Source organism: Pocillopora damicornis, chromosome 4 (genome assembly GCF_964200805.1).
Source record: "Pocillopora damicornis chromosome 4, jaPocDami1.2, whole genome shotgun sequence".
Classification (NCBI taxonomy): Eukaryota; Metazoa; Cnidaria; class Anthozoa; order Scleractinia; family Pocilloporidae; genus Pocillopora; species Pocillopora damicornis.
Genome location: NC_142673.1, coordinates 22,233,182 through 22,250,791, shown reverse-complemented (window position 1 = coordinate 22,250,791; position 17,610 = coordinate 22,233,182). Strand labels below are relative to the sequence as shown.

Here is a 17,610-nt window from a genome sequence, read left to right as displayed (position 1 = left end):
CGTATTTTTAAGGGTTTTGCCACTTGAAAAGACATTCTGACAGCAACACAGAGAGTTTTCTAAATTAATTGTTAGTGTAAAGGGAATGGTCCACGAATTAACCGCAATACTACGTCAGGGAATGGTAACTAGCTCACCAAAAAGCATTATGGGTTGTTGAATCGACCGCCATTTTAGCTTCTTGAGGAGAATGGTAGACGTTGTTAAGCGTTGTCATAATTTTCCAATAAGGGTATAAAACTTGCTCTAGGCGTTCTTATACTTACAAATTTGCAATATGGACGTGGAAGAATCACGAACCCAAGGTCAAAAAAAGCAAAACAATGTTCTTCCTCTTTGGGGAAACGAAAAAACCATGAATCTGAACAGTATGATTCTAACAAATGTGCTGTCGTCGCCGTACTTCAAGAACGAACTTTTCCAGCTGAAAACCTATCATGAAGTGGTTGATGAAATTTACTACAAGGTAAGAACGGAAAAAGGTCGACGGAGAATTGAAGGACACAATTGCAACCGTGGACTCGTCACTCTTGACACGTAAGAATATAGTGGAAGCTATGAGCTACAGTACATAATTTTACTGTGTTTTACTAGAATTGCGGTTTTTAATACTCCTGTACTCTAGCTGTAGTTTTTCATTTATTTTTAAGGAATTTCACCCAATGAATCCTCCCAAAAGCGACATATTTTATCATGGCTTTTGACATTTTTTCGCGATCTCTCCAATTCAGATGCCTTGGTTTTTTTGTCGCAGACAGGCACATTTGTCTACTGTTTTGTGGGTTAGTTAAAGTCGTTTTAGCATTGATTAATGAAGTTAAACTTACAGATAGAGAAAAGTACCTTTCATAATTAAAGAATTCCATGCTAAACAGAAATCTGGTCAATGATTAAAATCAGGTTTACTTCATAGCACCAAGTCTGCATATTTGGCATGGGTAGACACTAGTTTTTCCCAACTGTTCATTGCAGCAAAAAATGAAGATGCTGAGGTCATTTCATCAGCATCTACAGGGATGTAGATAATAGCCAGAAGCCGGGAAAATTACCTGGCTGTGAATGCAATTTTTCCGGCTGTGAAGCACTACTTCTTTCTCCAAAATGTTTTTAAATGTTGTCAGAAGATTGTTATTTATTTATTTCATTTGTTTACACCTTCGATTCTAGGTATAGCATGCCAAAGGCACGCTAGAGTGGGCCTTTGGCCCAAATACCCACCTATCATTGCAAGATTCCGGCCTGTTAAAAACTTTAGCTACATCCCTGATCTATTTTCGTGCAAACCTTTTTCCATTACCCTCTGTTAACTGTTTAGAGACCAGCAGAGGTGAATTATCCTCTCTAGTTAGCCAACTTTGAATATTACAATGTACAAGTGAAGAGCATTGTGTTGCTACAAGGATGATTTTGAGTCACTAGTATTAAGCAATTGTTACATTCTTTTCCTTTTTTCCTACACAAGGTGATGTTTTAAGTCTGGTTTGTGGAAAGATATTGGGAGAAATACAAACACAATCATACCAGCATAGCATTTTGTCATAGGCCTGCAATCTCTAACATATATTTAAAATAATCTGGGTTGTTGTTTCATATGTGCTAGAAAACTGTAGCTTCTTCCAAGTTAATTTATTTTTGTGTGCTTAAGTATGTGTCGTTTTGGTAAAATAAGAGGAGAAAAATACTTCATCCTTGTGCTTTAGCTTCTGTTCAATTGTACCTTATTTTCATGCTAAAATAAGAGCTGTTATTGTTGGGCTTGAGTCAATGCTCCTTTAAGCTTGGCAGCAGCAATGTTAATTTCCACATCGTTTTGATGAGAAGTGATAAGCAAATGGGTTTGTATGATATTTCAACTCTTTGGAAACCAGTGCTATTTGTAAAACTTTTGTGTATTATTTGTAAAACTTTTGCGTATTATTTCTAAAGGTGGACCACCTGGAACCATGGGAGAAAGGCAGCAGAAAAACATCTGGACAAGTTGGAATGTGTGGAGGGGTAAGATTGTAAATACACTTGTATCATACATGTTCATGCATGTAATCCCTTTAACTCCCAAGATTTGAGTGTTAACTCTCTCCCCTTGCTGCTACACATTTCCTTACAATAAGTAATGAGAATTTGGCATTGAATCAAAGTAGCAACTTCTATATGATAAGTTAGAGTATTCTCATCACCAGTGTGCTTGATAATCTGTGGATGTTATAGGGTGAAGATACATGTTTTTCACTTCAGGGAGTGAAAGGGTTAAGGAAGTTGGATAATGTCACAGACCTGTGTATTTTCATTTTTATCTATATAGTTTTTATTTTAACAGGAAGCAAGTCTGGCAGTATAAAATGATTATTTAAGGAAGTTGTCTTTTTTCAAGTAGATATGTTTTTCACCCCCTGATATTTCCTGGTATTTACAGGCTTGATGTTTGTATGTAAAACAAAGATAATATAATATTTGGGCCAAAAATGTTATGTTGTAGGAAAAGTTGATGATTTTCTTGGGGACTTCAGCTTTGGTATTAAGTTGTCTTTTTATTTGAAAAAAGTTAAACATTTGTTGTATGCACAGATTTTAGTTTTTAATTATTTTCTGCTTCATTCCTTTGCTCTTTTAGGTTCGAGGAGTTGGTGCTGGTGGGATTGTATCAACATCATTCTGTCTCCTGTACAAGTTGTTCACATTAAAACTAACTCGCAAACAGCTCAATGGTTTGATAACACATGTGGACTCACCTTACATCAGAGCATTGGGTTTCATGTTTATCAGGTAGGTGAAACCTGTTAGTATGCCTCCACATAGGTATCATATTCACTCTTTAGACTGTACCTTACCACATTTAACCCTTTAACCCCTAAGAGTGACTAGCATCTAATTTCTCCTTACAATATCACTCCTGAATCAAACCTTCTGGAGATAGGAGATAAAGGAAATTGTCACCAACTAGAGAAGCTCTGGATTATGAAACAAATTCTCCTCAACAGCACCTTAGAGAATGTATAGGGAACAGTATGGAGAATATGCATACTGATGTTACGATGGAAATGGTCAAAGAGGACAAATTATGACTTGCACAATCCTAGAACTACAGCTGAGAGTATGAAATCCAGCTTGGCTTTTAGCAATGAATTAAACTGTAGCTTATAGCTTGTTTAGGGGCTTTGCTCAGGGAATGGTTCTTGTCTTGGATTAATGTGCAAGATTTTTTTTATCCTGGAAAGCACAACTTTTTTAATTATGTACAGAAAACAAGGAAAGTACAATATGGCCAAATTTCACTTAGATACTTTTCTCTGTAATGTAATCATACACTACAACTCACAGGTGCAGGGACAGGTGGGCTTTATTTTTTCCTCTCATATCCTTGTATCAGTTTTATACCAGTTGTATATTGTTACAATCTTTTAGATACTGCCAACCTCCTGCCAAGCTTTGGGAATGGATGGAACCATACCTAGAAGATGAGGAGGTTAGTTACTGGTAACTAAATATTTGAGAAGTTCTGATTTGCTTTATTTTGCCAATCCAACAGCTAAAAATTAATGCCTGAATATCTAGCTTTCTCTGAAAATTATGCAAGTTATCATTTCTAAATATTTTTTAGTTGTTTCTTATGCTTTTCTACTTCCAAAATAATTTTTTAAATTATAATTTTGGAAAATATATATCATTTTAGTGTACTTTTTCCCTTTTTTTTTTCTCTTTCTTTTCTTTTTGTTTTGCCATTAAACTTTTTTCTCCTAGTCATATCATTTTTTTAATACATTGTTAATATTTACATATCAATTAAGTGATAGTTCCTGCCAATGACATACTTTAAATTAAAAGATACATGCAAATGTAGCTACGCTGTTTGTAACATGGACTGTTACACACACAGCCATGAGCCTTTTCAGCTTTTTGGCTGTGGAGCTACCTTACCTTGTGAATGTTTTGTTAATATGGTATTTGTATGTGATTAAGTGTGAGGCAATATCACTGAAAATGAAACTTTCTATTATGTAAGAGCAAAGTTTTCATTAGGTAGCACAAACAGATTTAGCCATGTGAAATGTCATCACACTCATAGCACAATACAGCAAATTGTAAGAAAACAACATTTCTTTTAAATTAACATCATTTTGGGAAGGGAATTCTTCCTTAATTCTTATACATAACTAACCAGATCTCTTCCTTGCCTTATTACATGTAAATACCAGCAGTTGATGTGTAGGCATGAAATATATAAGATTATATCATTGAACACTGTTTGTGTTGAATACAGAAAACATAAAGGTACACTATGCATGTCAGACATTGTTTAAGGGGGCAACATATGAGAGGACAATGCTGTGTTTAAGTAGGTAATCAAGCAGGCAGGTGTTTCATGAATTGTAACACCCATTTCCCCCCCCCCCCCACCCTAAAAAAAAAAAGAAAAAAAAAGGCCATTGTGGGCTGTTATAAACATTTCTTATGCTACTCTAGCATTCCACAACTAAGTTTAAAGAGTTCTGTTGAATACAGTGGTGAGATTTTGCTTATTTATGTGTAAACAAAAGAAAACCATTTAATCGAGCCATTGGACAATTTATTTTGCAACTCTCAGTTTTATGTGGTGAGTTTGAACAAAATTTCTCTGCCTGATTTTCTGATTGTTATCACATTTTACCTGTTGGAAGTAAGTTGTTGACATGTGGTGTTGATGTGTTTGTAGGTTGTTCTGTAATGTACCTCTCTTAGGCAGCTCATGACAGCTGTTGTTTCCATACCAACTGCTGGCCTTCAGATATGGAACTGCTCCGAGCTGCCTGACAAGAGGTTAACATGACACAATAGTAGCTATGGCCAACCTTGTGCTTTGTAGTTGGCAGTGTAGTCCATATTCATGACATCAGATTTGAGTTCTAACTTTGGAGGAATGCTCACTCCAAATTGGGTTCCTGTGTAAAATATTAATGGAGAAAAAAAAAAAAAGAAAAAGAGAGAGAGAAAGAAGGAAAAATAATACATTTCAGTTTTGAAGGAAAATGAGAAGGAAATTGTTCGTCGGTTTGAGTCCTCGTAAGTCATGTTATCTTAGGTTCGTTGGATAAACCTCTTTGTTTTAGTTTTTTGTCATCTTTAATATAGCAGTCTAAATCCTCTATGTTTGGTTGTACTAGAAGTCAATTGAATCAAGGGGGTAAGTTTGTGAAAAAACTGTGGTGCTGTGTCGGTGGGAGAGTATAACGAAGTAATTTAGTGTTATCAACTGAGTTTATAACGTTAATTGGTCACCGTAAGGGGTTTCAAAGCTGACGTTTCGAGCGTTAGCCCTTCGTCAGAGCTAATGGCGAAGGGCTAACGCTAAGAGGAAGGGCTAAACGTCTGCTTTGAAACTCTTAACGGTGGCCAATTACGTTATCAACTCAGTTGATAATACCAAACTGCCTTGAACTAGAAGCCCTTATGTTAGAGGCACAGCATCTGCCAAAGTCTTCTGAAACCAAGTTCGTCTTTTGGCGAGAAAGTGATGTAGTATGGTTACATCTTAACAAAGCATAAGCGCTTGACCCAATTTGCTAGTACACCTCGTATGTAGAACGTCAGTCACTTGGCAGGCGTTTGAGGGTTAGAGTGACCAGGTCAAGGTTCTTTGATTTGATACCGCTAATTTTGTTTAATCAGTTGTTTTCATTTAGCACCTCAGACCTTGCTGTAAATCACACTCAATCATAAATGTTCTCTTCTGTGTATTGTATTTTTCAGGAAATTGACCCTAAAGCTGGTGGAGGCTGCACTATGACTATTGGACAGATGGTCAGGAGTTTCTTGCTAAAGTTGGAATGGTACGGAACCTTGTTTCCTCGCATTCCTGTTCCCGTTCAAAAGGATATCGAGATAAAGCTGCGGGGGAAAGGACTGTGCGATGACCACAAACGTACCGCGCAAGACGGCTGGGGTGAGGCGGAGGAGTTTGCTCGGCGCGCTCGCGGTGAAAGGTGGGTGAGTTGGCGAGAAATCAACACAAATAGCACTGATAGCATTGTTTCCTACTGCCATAGAATTACTGCGAAATAGTGATATTACGTGAACATTCCATCGTAATGCACGTAACTGAAAGAAGGTTGGATGCAGTTGAAACAGTAATTCCACTTGTGATCTTCGCGGTTGAAAAACTTCTGTTTTGTGACTTTTCTACAAATTAAGGGGAAAAAAACTTCTTTTCCGTGTTTGTGTATCTTGAAAAAGATAGTGAGTCGAATAAGCTTTTCCTTCTAGCAGGGTGTGTTGTGTTTATTTGATATGTTACCGGACAGTGGACAACTTCCTCTACGCAAGTATAGCTAATCCTTCTGCTGGCTACTTTTTCCGCAGCCCCCCAAAGAGTCGACAAGACGAAGAGGAAGATCTTCAACGAAAATCACGTCGAAGTCGAAGTCGAAGTCGAAGTCGAAGTCGAAGTCGCGATCGTGATCGTGATCGCGAACGGGAAAAAAGACGAAGTCGAAGTCGCGATCGTCACAGTTCGCGAAGACGAAGCAAGGAACGCCGAAGTCACGAACGAAGACGCGATGAAAGTAAAGAACGTGATAGAAAAAAGAGACGGAGTCGGAGCCCGAGTAGGCGAAGTAGGGACGACGACAGAAAAAGAAGAAGCCGGAGTCGGGATAGAAACCGAGAGAAGAGACGAAGTACTGATCGTGAAGAATCGCGAGGAAGAAGTAGTAAGGAAGAGAAAAGAAGCCGAGAAAGGTCGCGCAGCAGATGAAATACATTCTAAACTTTTAATCAATATAACTCATATGCCCCATGCTACTGCCATATATTTCCAAATGTACAGATCATGGAATACCTAATGCATGTTTTTGTACTTACCTCGTGGCTATGTGTAAATTGCTCCAGTGATGTGCGCTTGTCGATCAAATATAGTTTTTTTTTTTCCCATAACCATCCCATGGCTTATATTGCGTGGCTTTTTTGAGAGACATCTCAAGAGGTTTGCAGTTGGCTCCTTACTGCTAGCTCACTTGAAATTAACAGAGCCAAGCAGCAGTCGCGAACGCTATTCATGGAAGCGTTGAGATTTTTGGTGCCTTTTTTTTACGTTTTAGTATAGGAAAAACTGGCTCTCCGCCTTATTTAAGTAATAATTAAAAACTTTTATCAGCAGTATAATACCGTTTTCTTCGAACTAAGTCTATTCGTATTACTCTTTAACTTTTTAAACGACCGTTGTCTTCCGTATACGTTCATGGTAAGAATGTGGGTGGTTTCAAACCTAGTCACATCCAGGGGTGTTTTCATTTTCAACTGTAAAGATGATCAGAAGAAAGAAATCGATCTTTTAGCTGGATATTGTTTGAATTGACACCAGGTACTCCGGGCTAAAATTCTAAGAAATATTAGACAGTGCATCGACTTTTACTAAGGTCGTGGAAGTGATGGAGGTAATAAATTTCGCAGTGAACTGCATCGAAATGATTTCTTCCCTTCTTAACGAACTTACTCCCATAACCGTTTTTAGATGGCCCGAATTTCAGAATGTACTCAGTTTTACTCGCCTATGGTGGAACCTAGTACCTCTTGCCGTAGATATCTTCAGAAACGTTTTTACAGGACTACGACGTTAGTGGTGTTTAATTGTGTGCATAACTCTGTTCATTGATATCTGATTATGATGAGATATACTTAGCGAAACTTGTTTGAAATCTGTTGAATCTTTTTTTTTTTTTTAAAATAAAAGAACAGCAAGAACTTTGCCACCTTTGGTCATAGCGTCCACTTATATTGCACTGGAGAAAGTTGGTCCCCCCCCCCCCCCCCCCAGATGAAAGGCCTGAATTACCGAACTAGGAACACGAGTATTTCAACATGATGTGCAGCCTGTGTCTTTGCACTCGGTTTATCGGGCGATTGTAGATCCCCTCGGGGACAAGAGTAATGAGTAACGATTGTGTCCGCAGGCTAACTCAAATTATTAAATTTCGGCTCTGAATATTACACTTCTAGTGTTCTGATTGATTGATTCAACTCCGGTCATCAGCTTATTTTCCAAGTCACCTTAAATGGAAATGCATTGCGCGTACTGTTAAGAGGAATAACGGCTCCAATTATCCAAATGTTCCGGATTAGATGAAGTGAAGTAAATATTTAATAAATTTATTATTCCATTCGCGCTTGTGGGGTACGAAATTGATTATAGACCCCCATTATGGCCAATTCGGCCCTAAGCATCTCGTTGGCTATGTACCATCTCGTATCCAACGCACGCTCATGGAGTAATTGAGATGTGGCCTAATGTCAGGCCGAAAGAGTTATTCAGTGATCATTGTGACACACCGTACTCTGGGGGGTGTCAAGGAGCTGACAATCGTACTAGACCCTGTATGAAAACTGAAACTTCTAGGATTTCCCTAGGAAAAGGCCTGGTGTTCATCAAATGCACATGGTAATGACCAAGGATGAAATTCAGGGCTGCCGGTTAACTTTACACGCACAACACTGAACGAAGACAAACAGTCAAATATCCGGAATATCACACCAATATCGCGATAAGCTGCGGGCTAGGAAAATCCGTCCTGCAGATGGTATGGCCAACTCTAAGTATAACGTGTCTGAGAGGAAGCGCTTTAGGAATTTTCTCGCTCTTGAAAAGCTGCCATATCTCAGCCAGTAATAGTGCAAGCACGATCGAAATGTTTGGGTTGCTCACGTGCTGCAAGTGAAAATTTCACTTTTCAAGTTCATTACTTTGTCCATTTTCCTCTCCGTGACCACTGCAACATGAAGATGCTGATCGTGACACATTCGTAAAAGGGATGTCCGGAAATCTCTCCTATAGTTATCCCTAGTCCCCGCTCTAATTTTCAGCGACTTAGCCTAAGTTTGATTCTTGCGTGTGAGCCATTGGGTCACGGTTAAATTTTCTCCGCACTGGATAACACCTATTTTACTTATTTCTACGAAGGACTAATCTGGGGTCTGTGGCCTCAAACGGATCATCTTTAAAGGTTACTGTGCTACTAAAGATTTCAGTTTTCATTGCTATTCAATTAATGTCGAAGCCAGCTAAGTTCATTTTGATCAGATTGTTGTCAGAACATTGTGATGTTGAATTCGAAGGACCTGAACCAATTTTTCTACTGTTATAATATCTGAATTTAAGAATGGTTGATCAATTATAGTTTCTCTTAATTAATGGTAATTTTTTCACGTCTCGCTTAATTCCTGTGTAGTGTATCTTTTTAATATGTGATGTTATTTCCTGTTGACTGAAAGAGAAGCGCAGGCGCATTCAAGTATGAAATACTTCTAAATGACTTTCTTGAAACTTTTCCTGTTTGTACAGTTAATTGGGTCGTCATGAGTTCGTCCGTAGTGAAACGCGAATGGCTTGGCTTGGAGGGGCACATACAAGCTCTGAACAGCAACTGTGGTACGTATTTAAATTTGAGTGCTCAACAGACCAGAGCGTCTATGGCTAAATTCGATATTTTCATTTCCTATCAATTAGCGGTATCGATATCATTCAGTTCTTTCGATGATGGTTTATAGTACTCTCTCGTGTAAACTAAATGTAATCAGGTGTATTCTTGGTAATCCTTTAAAGCCTCTGAACACTTAAACTCTTACAAGTAATAAACATAAAATTTAAATATATTGTCAAGCTTTAAATATATTGTCAAGCAAGCGGGTGATAAGAAGAATCAAAATTACTCACTACGAGAGAGAATTTTTCCGCACAGTATTGCCACTCTCCAGTTTCCCCGAGAGTGTCCTATATATTTACATGAGACACAGAAAGCTGAGAATTGAATAACTTAACTCCCAGATCAAATGTGTCCTTTTGTTACACACTCTAAATTCAAATTTGTACTTTGTATTATTCAGAACCAAAGATGACAGAAGAACTGTTGAAACATGTTTTTAAATTTAAAAAGTGTTATTCATTTTCTTATTTCTCCTTACTGTCAACCATGCAATTCTTATGATGTTAGTTTGCAGAATTAAGTATTGGATCAACTAATTATTCCCAAATTGATATTTTTCTTTATTCTCATCACTCTTATCTGGTTGATATTGTATTGATATTGTAAGAAGAAATTCTGTCTTGGTCACTCATGGGAGTTAAAGGGTTAACACATCAACATTTGGAAAATTCATTAGTGGGTTTAGTTCAATGTCATTATCAGACAACTGCACACCTTCCCCTCTCTTAACCCTTTAACTCCCAGAAGTGATTAACATCTACCTTCTCCCTACAATATCCATACATTATCCAGCAAACAGGTAATGAGAGTACTCAAACATATCAAATAGAAGTTGTTGTCTTGATCTAACACCAAATTCTTGTAACTAATTTAAAAGGAAATATGTAATAGCTGGAGGCAAGAATTAACAATCAGATCTGGGAGTTAAAGTGTTAACCAAATAATAGTCAACTGATAACAACTCAGGGTTAAAGTTGGGTTAGGTGGTGGGGGGGGGGGGGGGGAAGGGTATGTTTGGTAGGTGTACAACTCCTGAGATGCTTACATTGATCCAGAGGTTTCATAGGAGACACTAGTTTCAAGTGTCCATGAGAGATGGGTGATTTTTGTCCTTTTCAGTAATTTTTGTCCTTTTCAGCTATACAAATGCTGAAATCAAACCATATTTTTAATGTCCATACTCTTAATTCATGTGTACCTGAAGTATTGAAAGGATGATAATCTATAATGCATGCATTGTACTGAATGGAAGTTTTACTTAAATTTGTGTTCCAATCAAGTTTAGCTCCCTACTCAGCCACACAGGAGACAAGCTACTGTAGCAATTCGTAATATGCAAAATAGTGAGTTAAGCTCAAGTCTGGTGGTAGGGGTCACTGTGATATGTTCTTAAATGGCTTTTTGATTGTCATAGCTGATGCTGACAGTTAAATTTGCACTTCTGTAATTTGTTCCCCTCTGCATTCCATCATATTAGGGCTTTCCAAGCTAAAAGAACAAGATAAAGGGGACAGACACTGGTAAGTCTTTCAACAATCATGTAATCTCACTAAAAATTCAGTTAAACTTGATTTTTAAGCATACCCCCATATTAAGTCCCTGTAAATCTGGACTATCAATAAAAGGATATACAAACAATCTTCCTAGCAGAAGTTTCATTAGTGGAATAATTTGTTTTTTATTTTAGAGAGCAGTTAAGTTACTTAAAATCAGTAGTTAGACACCCCAGAGAACAGTAACTTTGCTTACTCTTAATAGAAATAATTATTTTAAGGTAATATTAAACCAGTTTTTTTCAAATATTTCAATTTGGTTTGCTGCCATTTAAATATAATTAATGCAGGTTTTTTGTCAACTTAGCCAACTTTTCATCCTTCAGTGATATATTTTACTATGAATACTCTTACCACTCCTTGGTGGTTGAAAATCTTTTAATTTGCCTTTGTGGCTTACAGGTTCATTATGCAGGATTCCAACCTTTTGTTTTATGACCAAAAAGCTAGCCAGGCTCCACCAGATACCAAACCAACAGGGTGGGTATTTGATCCTGATCTAAAAGGATTGTCATTTGCTATGTTGTTGTGTTTTTTTAAACACTTTTTATGATAATAGCCCCACTATACATTCAAAGAAATTGCACAAAAATCTAGCTAGTGATATGAATGGGTGGGAGGGAAGATTGTTAACAAGGCTTGTGTGGCAACACTGTGTGAGAATGTTATACTGCTGGTGAAAAAATAGTTCTTAGATTTCAATTATTGATCAGTTATGGCAGGGTGGGCTCTTGCTTTCTCAAACTGTACAGGAATTGAGGACAGTGGGGTTAAGATTTTAGAGGTCTGATATACAAAGATAGTACAGTATCTCAAGTCTGAACCTGGGAGGCAGTGGGAGTTGACAATAGTAGGACGCTTGAGATATAAAGGGTCCAAGATATTGTAACTCCACCCTACCACATAAGTAAAATTTAAAACATTTATTTAATCTTTGATACTATATGTATGTTAAGCCAAAGGTGGAAATATTAGAAATAGGAGATGGCATAGTGGCTTAGCTTTTAGTTAGCACTTTAATTCATGGAAAGACAGGTCTGGGTTACAGATCTGGTATGATTCTTGTGTTGTGTTACTGGGTAAGATTAATCCTTATGGTAACTCTCTCCGTGACAGGGTATAAATGGCTAGTCTAGTGAAGTGTCAGAAAATCTGAAAAAATTCTGGTGTGGGAGGGATACCTGTAAAGAACTGGAATTGCATTAAGGAAAAACCTCCTAGCCACCTTAAATGTTGTAGGAAACAGGAATGAGAGGCAGCAGTTATGGTCCTCTCAGCTTTATGACTTTACTTTCCTAGTCACACATCTTGTTGAGACAAAGGAGGTACTTTAGGGTATTTTTTTTTTGCAAGGTGCTTGAATTCACCTACTTTATTAGCTAGTGTGTGGTACTTTCATTGGTTCCTGTCTTTTTTTTTTTTTTGTATTCTCTTTGGTACCTAACGGCATGAATCCCAATTCCATTGCCATACTTTAAGCCTGTAAAGGTGGCTTGATCTTTTTAGTAGAGAACCCCTGTATAGCACATTGTAGAAAATTCCCCTCTCCCCCCCTCCCCGCCTTCATATGCTACAAGCACTGTTAGCACTGTTATCAGTTACTTAGATGCATATACTTGATGGAAGTGTTTAAAACTTTTGGTTTTAAAATGGGCATGTGTTTATGCATTTTTCAATGAGTACAAATTTAAGATAAACCTTCAAGCTAAAGGTAAATTAAACTGCTTTATCAAACTTGCAATCTTCTTTTATTGTTATCAGATCTATAAATGTTGGTTCATCGGTGGTAGATGTAATTGTTGTTATTTCAAGGTAAGATTTAATGTTCAATACTTGAATATAGACTCTATTGGTTAACACTTCGGCCCCTAAGAGTGATTAGCATCTAATTTCTCCTCACAATATCACCCCTGAAACACACATTAAGCTCACGAGAATAAAGAAAATGATCACCATCTAAAAAGGGTCTTGGTTGTTAAACAATTCCTCCATGTCAGCACCTTAAGTAATGTATAGGGAACAGTATTGAGAATATGCATACTGATGTTAGGGTGCAAAGGAAGAAGGTCTTAGTTATTAAACAAATTCTCCTTGTCAGCACCTTAGGAAATGTATGGAGAATACACATACTGATGTTAGGGTGCAAAGGAAGAAGGTCTTAGTTATTAAACAAATTCTCCTTGTCAGTACCTTAGGAAATGTATGGAGAATACACATACTGATGTTAGGGCGTGAAGGAATAATAATAGGTAATAGAAGGAAATCAGTCAGAACTACCAACCAGACCAAATGAAACTAACGCAAATACGTGTAATACCAGCAATCATCGGGATCAGATACGCGCGGAAAAACGCTTTTTTAAAATGTGCGTCTTGTTATTTTCCTACTTCTAGCTGGGGATGAGTCGACTACCCCTTTTTTTCTTTCAATTTTGAATCTTAATAGCTCTTTGTTGCTAATCTTGAAAATCTGATTTTCTGACCGCCATGCGCGCGCACGAGTTAAACGGACGAGTTCAACGTTAGCGTTGTGATGCACTACGTGATAATGAAGTTCCCATGGTGATAGAAAAAACTACTGAGACTCACGGCGAGGCGGGCCATCCGCGCAAACTGCCTGGTTTACAACTCTGCATTGCCTTGTCAGTGCATTGTAGGCAATGCATACTATCGCTGAACGTCAAAATTTCGATGTTGCGGAAACTTTTTTTGTCGCATTTTGTTCAACTCTCACTGCTATTTTTATTCCCTTTTACAATCCTTTTTAGGTACCTTCCAGCGTTCTCAGAGTTTTCGTTATTTTCATTTTCAGCAAAGAGGGAAAAGACTATCAGCTGTTCCCTCCACGGGATGTGTGTGTATTTGATTGGGTTGCAAGTCTCAAGGTGAATTCCTACAGAAATACAATCAAACAAATCTTCTTACACTTTTACCGTGCGATTGTCCAGGCCATGATAGCTCGAGAAAGGCATCCAGACACAGTCCGCATGCTTCCTTTGTCACGATTTTAACTTTGGAAGATTATTTCATTCTGACAAACAGCCTTCCCAGTTTATTTGTTTTGATTTTATTTCTAACCAGGCTTTTGTTTTTGTTTTGTGTTTTCTAGGAAGCAACAAGATTGGCGAGTAAACAACATTCGGAGGCATCTTTTGAGCGTGGGGCAGGAGGTGGGAGTATCATGGGCAGGGTGAGAGATTTGACGCGTTTACTGATGTTCGTGCGTGAAAAGATGTCATTCGTCTTATCACGAGTGTGTGACTGAATTCCTGTTTCTTTGACTGGCTGGCTGACTGATTGACTTACTGACTGACTGACTGACCGATGGGTGTCCTAGATGCCCTACTCGATTTGTTGTCTATCTGCAGAGGTTGAATTGAAACTAATGATTTTCCGTTCAAACTGCTTAAGAAGTTTTTAATCTTAGTTTTGGTCACAGATCGATAACATGGTGAGTTTTTTTCTCTTTTCCTTTAGTTGCGGAACAGTCTGCGCCGAAAGAAAAAAGTGACTCGAGCCTTGTCAGATACTAGTAAAGGTTAGGATGATGTCTTTTAACTATAACGTTATTTCATTTTGTCGACTCCTATGTCTACTGCTGGTGACTAATTGTTTTTATCCTTCTTATACTCATGGATAGTTGGATCCAATGTAAACGGTTCTGCATCAAGTGACACAACCGGGGACCATGCTGAGGACCCCTCCTTGAAACTGGAGACAAAGTTGAAAACCCGCGTTCAGCGTTCCAAGTCCTTTCCACACGAAGAGTCACAGATTGTTGAACTTAAACTAATGCCATCGTTTAATGAACAGGAAAAGGAACCGGCAGTGGAGGTATGCGTGAGTTTACATTGTTTCATTTTGTTGTGCCGTTCCTTTTGACCGTATGCCGCTAACTTGGATCTATTCCAGAGTGTTTCCCGTCAAATGGAATAATTTTTAATTAGATGTCTGGAGTGATCCAGGTTTGCACTTGCCTGCTTTACTTTGCTCTGTGATTGGTTTACGAAATTCGAGCCACCACCAATCAGAAGCCCAACTGAAATCAATCGCGACCTAGTCACTAGCGTTTTCCCGCGCTTTAAGTGGTTCGCTCTCTCGCTTTGAACTTTCATTGGCTTCCTCCATGTGATGTTTTCCTTCTTTCTGATTGGCCATGATGAACCTCAATCGAAAATGAATCTAAAGCCACCCTCCACTGACTCAATGTTTTCTTTGATTTTTTTTTCTCCTTTTCGCAGCAGGCAGAAGAAGCAGTTTCGTGTGACCCTGTATGCGAGAATAGTTGCGAAAAGATATCAGTACAAATACCACCTAAAGATGGTAAAATTGCAGAGAACGAAGAAGAACGAAAACGACAACCAATTGTAACTGAGTCCATTGAAGTGCAAACTGAACCAATTACAGTCGAAGAGTTACTTTCGTTTCAACAACAGAAATTGTAAGTGTCATAAATTTACTTTTACAGAATATGTCAATCAAATCACGATGGGAAAATTTGTGCTGCGTCGCTGATAGCAATGGCCATGTTCTTGCTGTAGCATGAAAAAATTGAAGCCATGGACGAGTAAAAGATAGTACATAACAAGAAAAACAAAGCTTTGACTTTGTTTTCAGAATGTTTTCTCCTTTTAGGGAAATCAATCATTAATGCTCAGAAGGCATGGCGATGTATCATTCACTTGTTTCGTAGTGACAATCGTTATTTTTCTAGTACTCTGCTTGAGCTTCTAAAACGTTGTTTTAGTTGTCAGTACTCTGATGGGATTTTTATGAGAAAGAAAACTGACTTCAGGAAGAATTTATTGGTTATCAGCTTTATGTGTGTTTCATTTTCATTTAGAATAAAAGAACTTGAAATAGAGGTTTGCAAGCTGAAATGTGAAGTTATAAGTTTGATTCAAGGAAGTATAAAGATTCCTTTAAAAGGTCAGTTTTCCATTATTATAATACGGTCGTTACTTATGCTGCTAGTAGTTGTTTTTCTCATTGCCTGACTCACGTCACGAACCTCATTATTCATGATGTGAAATGCATGTCGGTCTCACGGCCGTTTACAGACATCTTTATACTAAATAACGATTTCCCGCGAAATCGATTTAAGTTAACAGATGTGCTGGAGAGAAACAGTTAAATGATTTAGGAAAAAGTGTTCCTAGACAGAGAAACTATCATTTGAGGAAGAATTGTTTAGTCATTTCGTAATTGCTGTACTCTCGCGGTTAAGGTTAGCAAGGTTCTAAGTTGCCAAGGACACCAAAGTTGCGCGCGCCCTTGGTAATTATCTCTTCTAGTTGGAGCCCTGACACGGTTACCATAGTTAGCTGTGTTATCAATTGCAAAATAATCAGTTACCTCTTTACATAGTTGTTGTGCTGGGGATTTGCTACTTCGGATTTCAATGTTTCTCCACATGTACAAGTTCTACCAGGCGTTTACCACTCCCTGTAGCTCGGCTGAGTTATGCACCCAAGTAATTTACACTGTTCGTTTGATTTCTTTTCTTTGTTAAAGATGACGACTTGGCTGACTGGCAACTTATAGAAGACATCAGGGTAAGTCAGGAAGTCAGTACTTAGGTGAGGTACTTTGCCTGTCTTAACGTTTAAGTTTTCATTGGCTAATGATGTTGTTAACCGATGTTCTAATGGGTTGTTGTGGTAACGTTGGTTGTGGTTTTTCGACAATCGGTTGAAAATCGCCCTAGAAGTACGGTTGAGCAACTGTTGAGCATTCACAGACGTAAGAAAAGCAGTCGGTTTCTTTGCCAAACGAAGTAAAAAACCTATCATGATTTTTTTGGGTCAAAGAATAATTGTTGCGCCTTCACGCCGGGAATCCCATAGTGTTGCAAAGAACGCCTGATCGCTGGTTAAGCGGCCTGATCTAACACGTACATGCATTGTGGTTGGCTGTACCACCGGGTAATATTATTTTATTTTGTGATATCGGGAGATTTAAGCCTGAAAGTGCGCAAAGACTGGCTTTTACAATGTCGTTACAATCACGTGGCACAGTCAATCGTGATGATAAAGGGGTTAATACATATTGCTTTGCGCGTGTTTTTCTTTTTCAGTATAAGGACCGTATTTATCAGTTGTTGAGAGAGGCTCGGCTTTACAACCCAAGTTTGCCAAACTTTGACAGGTGAGTACTGCGTGGTAGCTTGATCACAGAACAACTGAGGTACATTACTTAAAAGTTAACTCTGAAGATAACTTGCAAAATGATTTGACTTAGCTCAGGCAATAACTTGAGAGTAGAGTCTGGGACCTAATCAGGGGTGAGGTCTCTGAGAATAGGAAGGATTGAGTTATATTGAATTTCGTTGCGGGCTCTAGACACCATTTAATGCGGAACATTTGTTTTTGGAAAGGGTTAAGACTTCAAATAAATGGCAAGGGCTTCATTACAGAGGTCTTGGGAGATACTCAATCTTAACCTTGGGTGTGCATTGCTGGTCTCTGAGTAGCCTGAAGAACCAGCGTAATTTTTTCGTTATACAGGCGAACGGAGACAAGCGCTGGGTGAGCGCGGGTTACGCGCGAGGGGAGGAGCTCATCCCCTCGCGCGTAACTCGCACTTCGTGCTCGCCTCGCGCTTGCCTCCCTT

The 17,610-nt window shown here is 38.4% G+C and overlaps 2 protein-coding genes across 5 annotated transcripts in view; both read left to right on the top strand.

Moving 5' to 3' along the window:
- The first annotated feature begins 143 nt into the window (after nt 1-143).
- On the top strand, nt 144-7,722 carry LOC113673767 (pre-mRNA-splicing factor 38B). The gene is made up of 6 exons (XM_089202565.1): nt 144-466; nt 1,927-1,995; nt 2,609-2,760; nt 3,400-3,460; nt 5,722-5,954; nt 6,331-7,722. The coding sequence occupies exons 1-6, from the start codon at nt 278-280 to the stop codon at nt 6,722-6,724; spliced, it is 1,098 nt and encodes a 365-aa protein (XP_089058691.1). The 5' UTR covers nt 144-277; the 3' UTR covers nt 6,725-7,722.
- Nucleotides 7,723-8,393: 671 nt separating this feature from the next.
- The window catches only part of LOC113673761 (uncharacterized), a 43,647-nt gene continuing 34,430 nt past the window's right edge, over nt 8,394-17,610 (top strand). The window contains exons 1-13 of one of the 4 annotated variants that reach the window (XM_089202552.1): nt 8,394-8,543; nt 9,305-9,391; nt 10,924-10,966; nt 11,402-11,479; nt 12,761-12,811; nt 13,811-13,883; nt 14,108-14,188; nt 14,476-14,536; nt 14,639-14,838; nt 15,240-15,439; nt 15,842-15,927; nt 16,513-16,553; nt 17,075-17,145. In XM_089202552.1, the coding sequence (XP_089058678.1) occupies nt 9,319-9,391; nt 10,924-10,966; nt 11,402-11,479; nt 12,761-12,811; nt 13,811-13,883; nt 14,108-14,188; nt 14,476-14,536; nt 14,639-14,838; nt 15,240-15,439; nt 15,842-15,927; nt 16,513-16,553; nt 17,075-17,145 (1,058 nt within the window). In that variant the 5' untranslated portion in view covers nt 8,394-8,543; nt 9,305-9,318. Of the gene's footprint in view, nt 8,544-8,731; nt 8,967-9,304; nt 9,392-10,923; nt 10,967-11,401; nt 11,480-12,760; nt 12,812-13,810; nt 13,884-14,107; nt 14,189-14,475; nt 14,537-14,638; nt 14,839-15,239; nt 15,440-15,841; nt 15,928-16,512; nt 16,554-17,074; nt 17,146-17,610 lie in introns of those variants that run through there. The other 3 variants (XM_089202554.1, XM_089202553.1, XM_089202550.1) reach the window with 3 other exon arrangements.

Excerpts from the sequence above, each read along its gene's own strand:
- LOC113673767 (XM_089202565.1), top strand. The coding sequence starts at position 278 with ATGGACGTGGAAGAATCACGAACCCAAGGTCAAAAAAAGCAAAACAAT. Across the intron at positions 467-1,926 it reads TTGATGAAATTTACTACAAG|GTGGACCACCTGGAACCATG; the intron begins GTAAGAACGGAA and ends TTATTTCTAAAG. Across the intron at positions 1,996-2,608 it reads AAGTTGGAATGTGTGGAGGG|GTTCGAGGAGTTGGTGCTGG; the intron begins GTAAGATTGTAA and ends TTGCTCTTTTAG.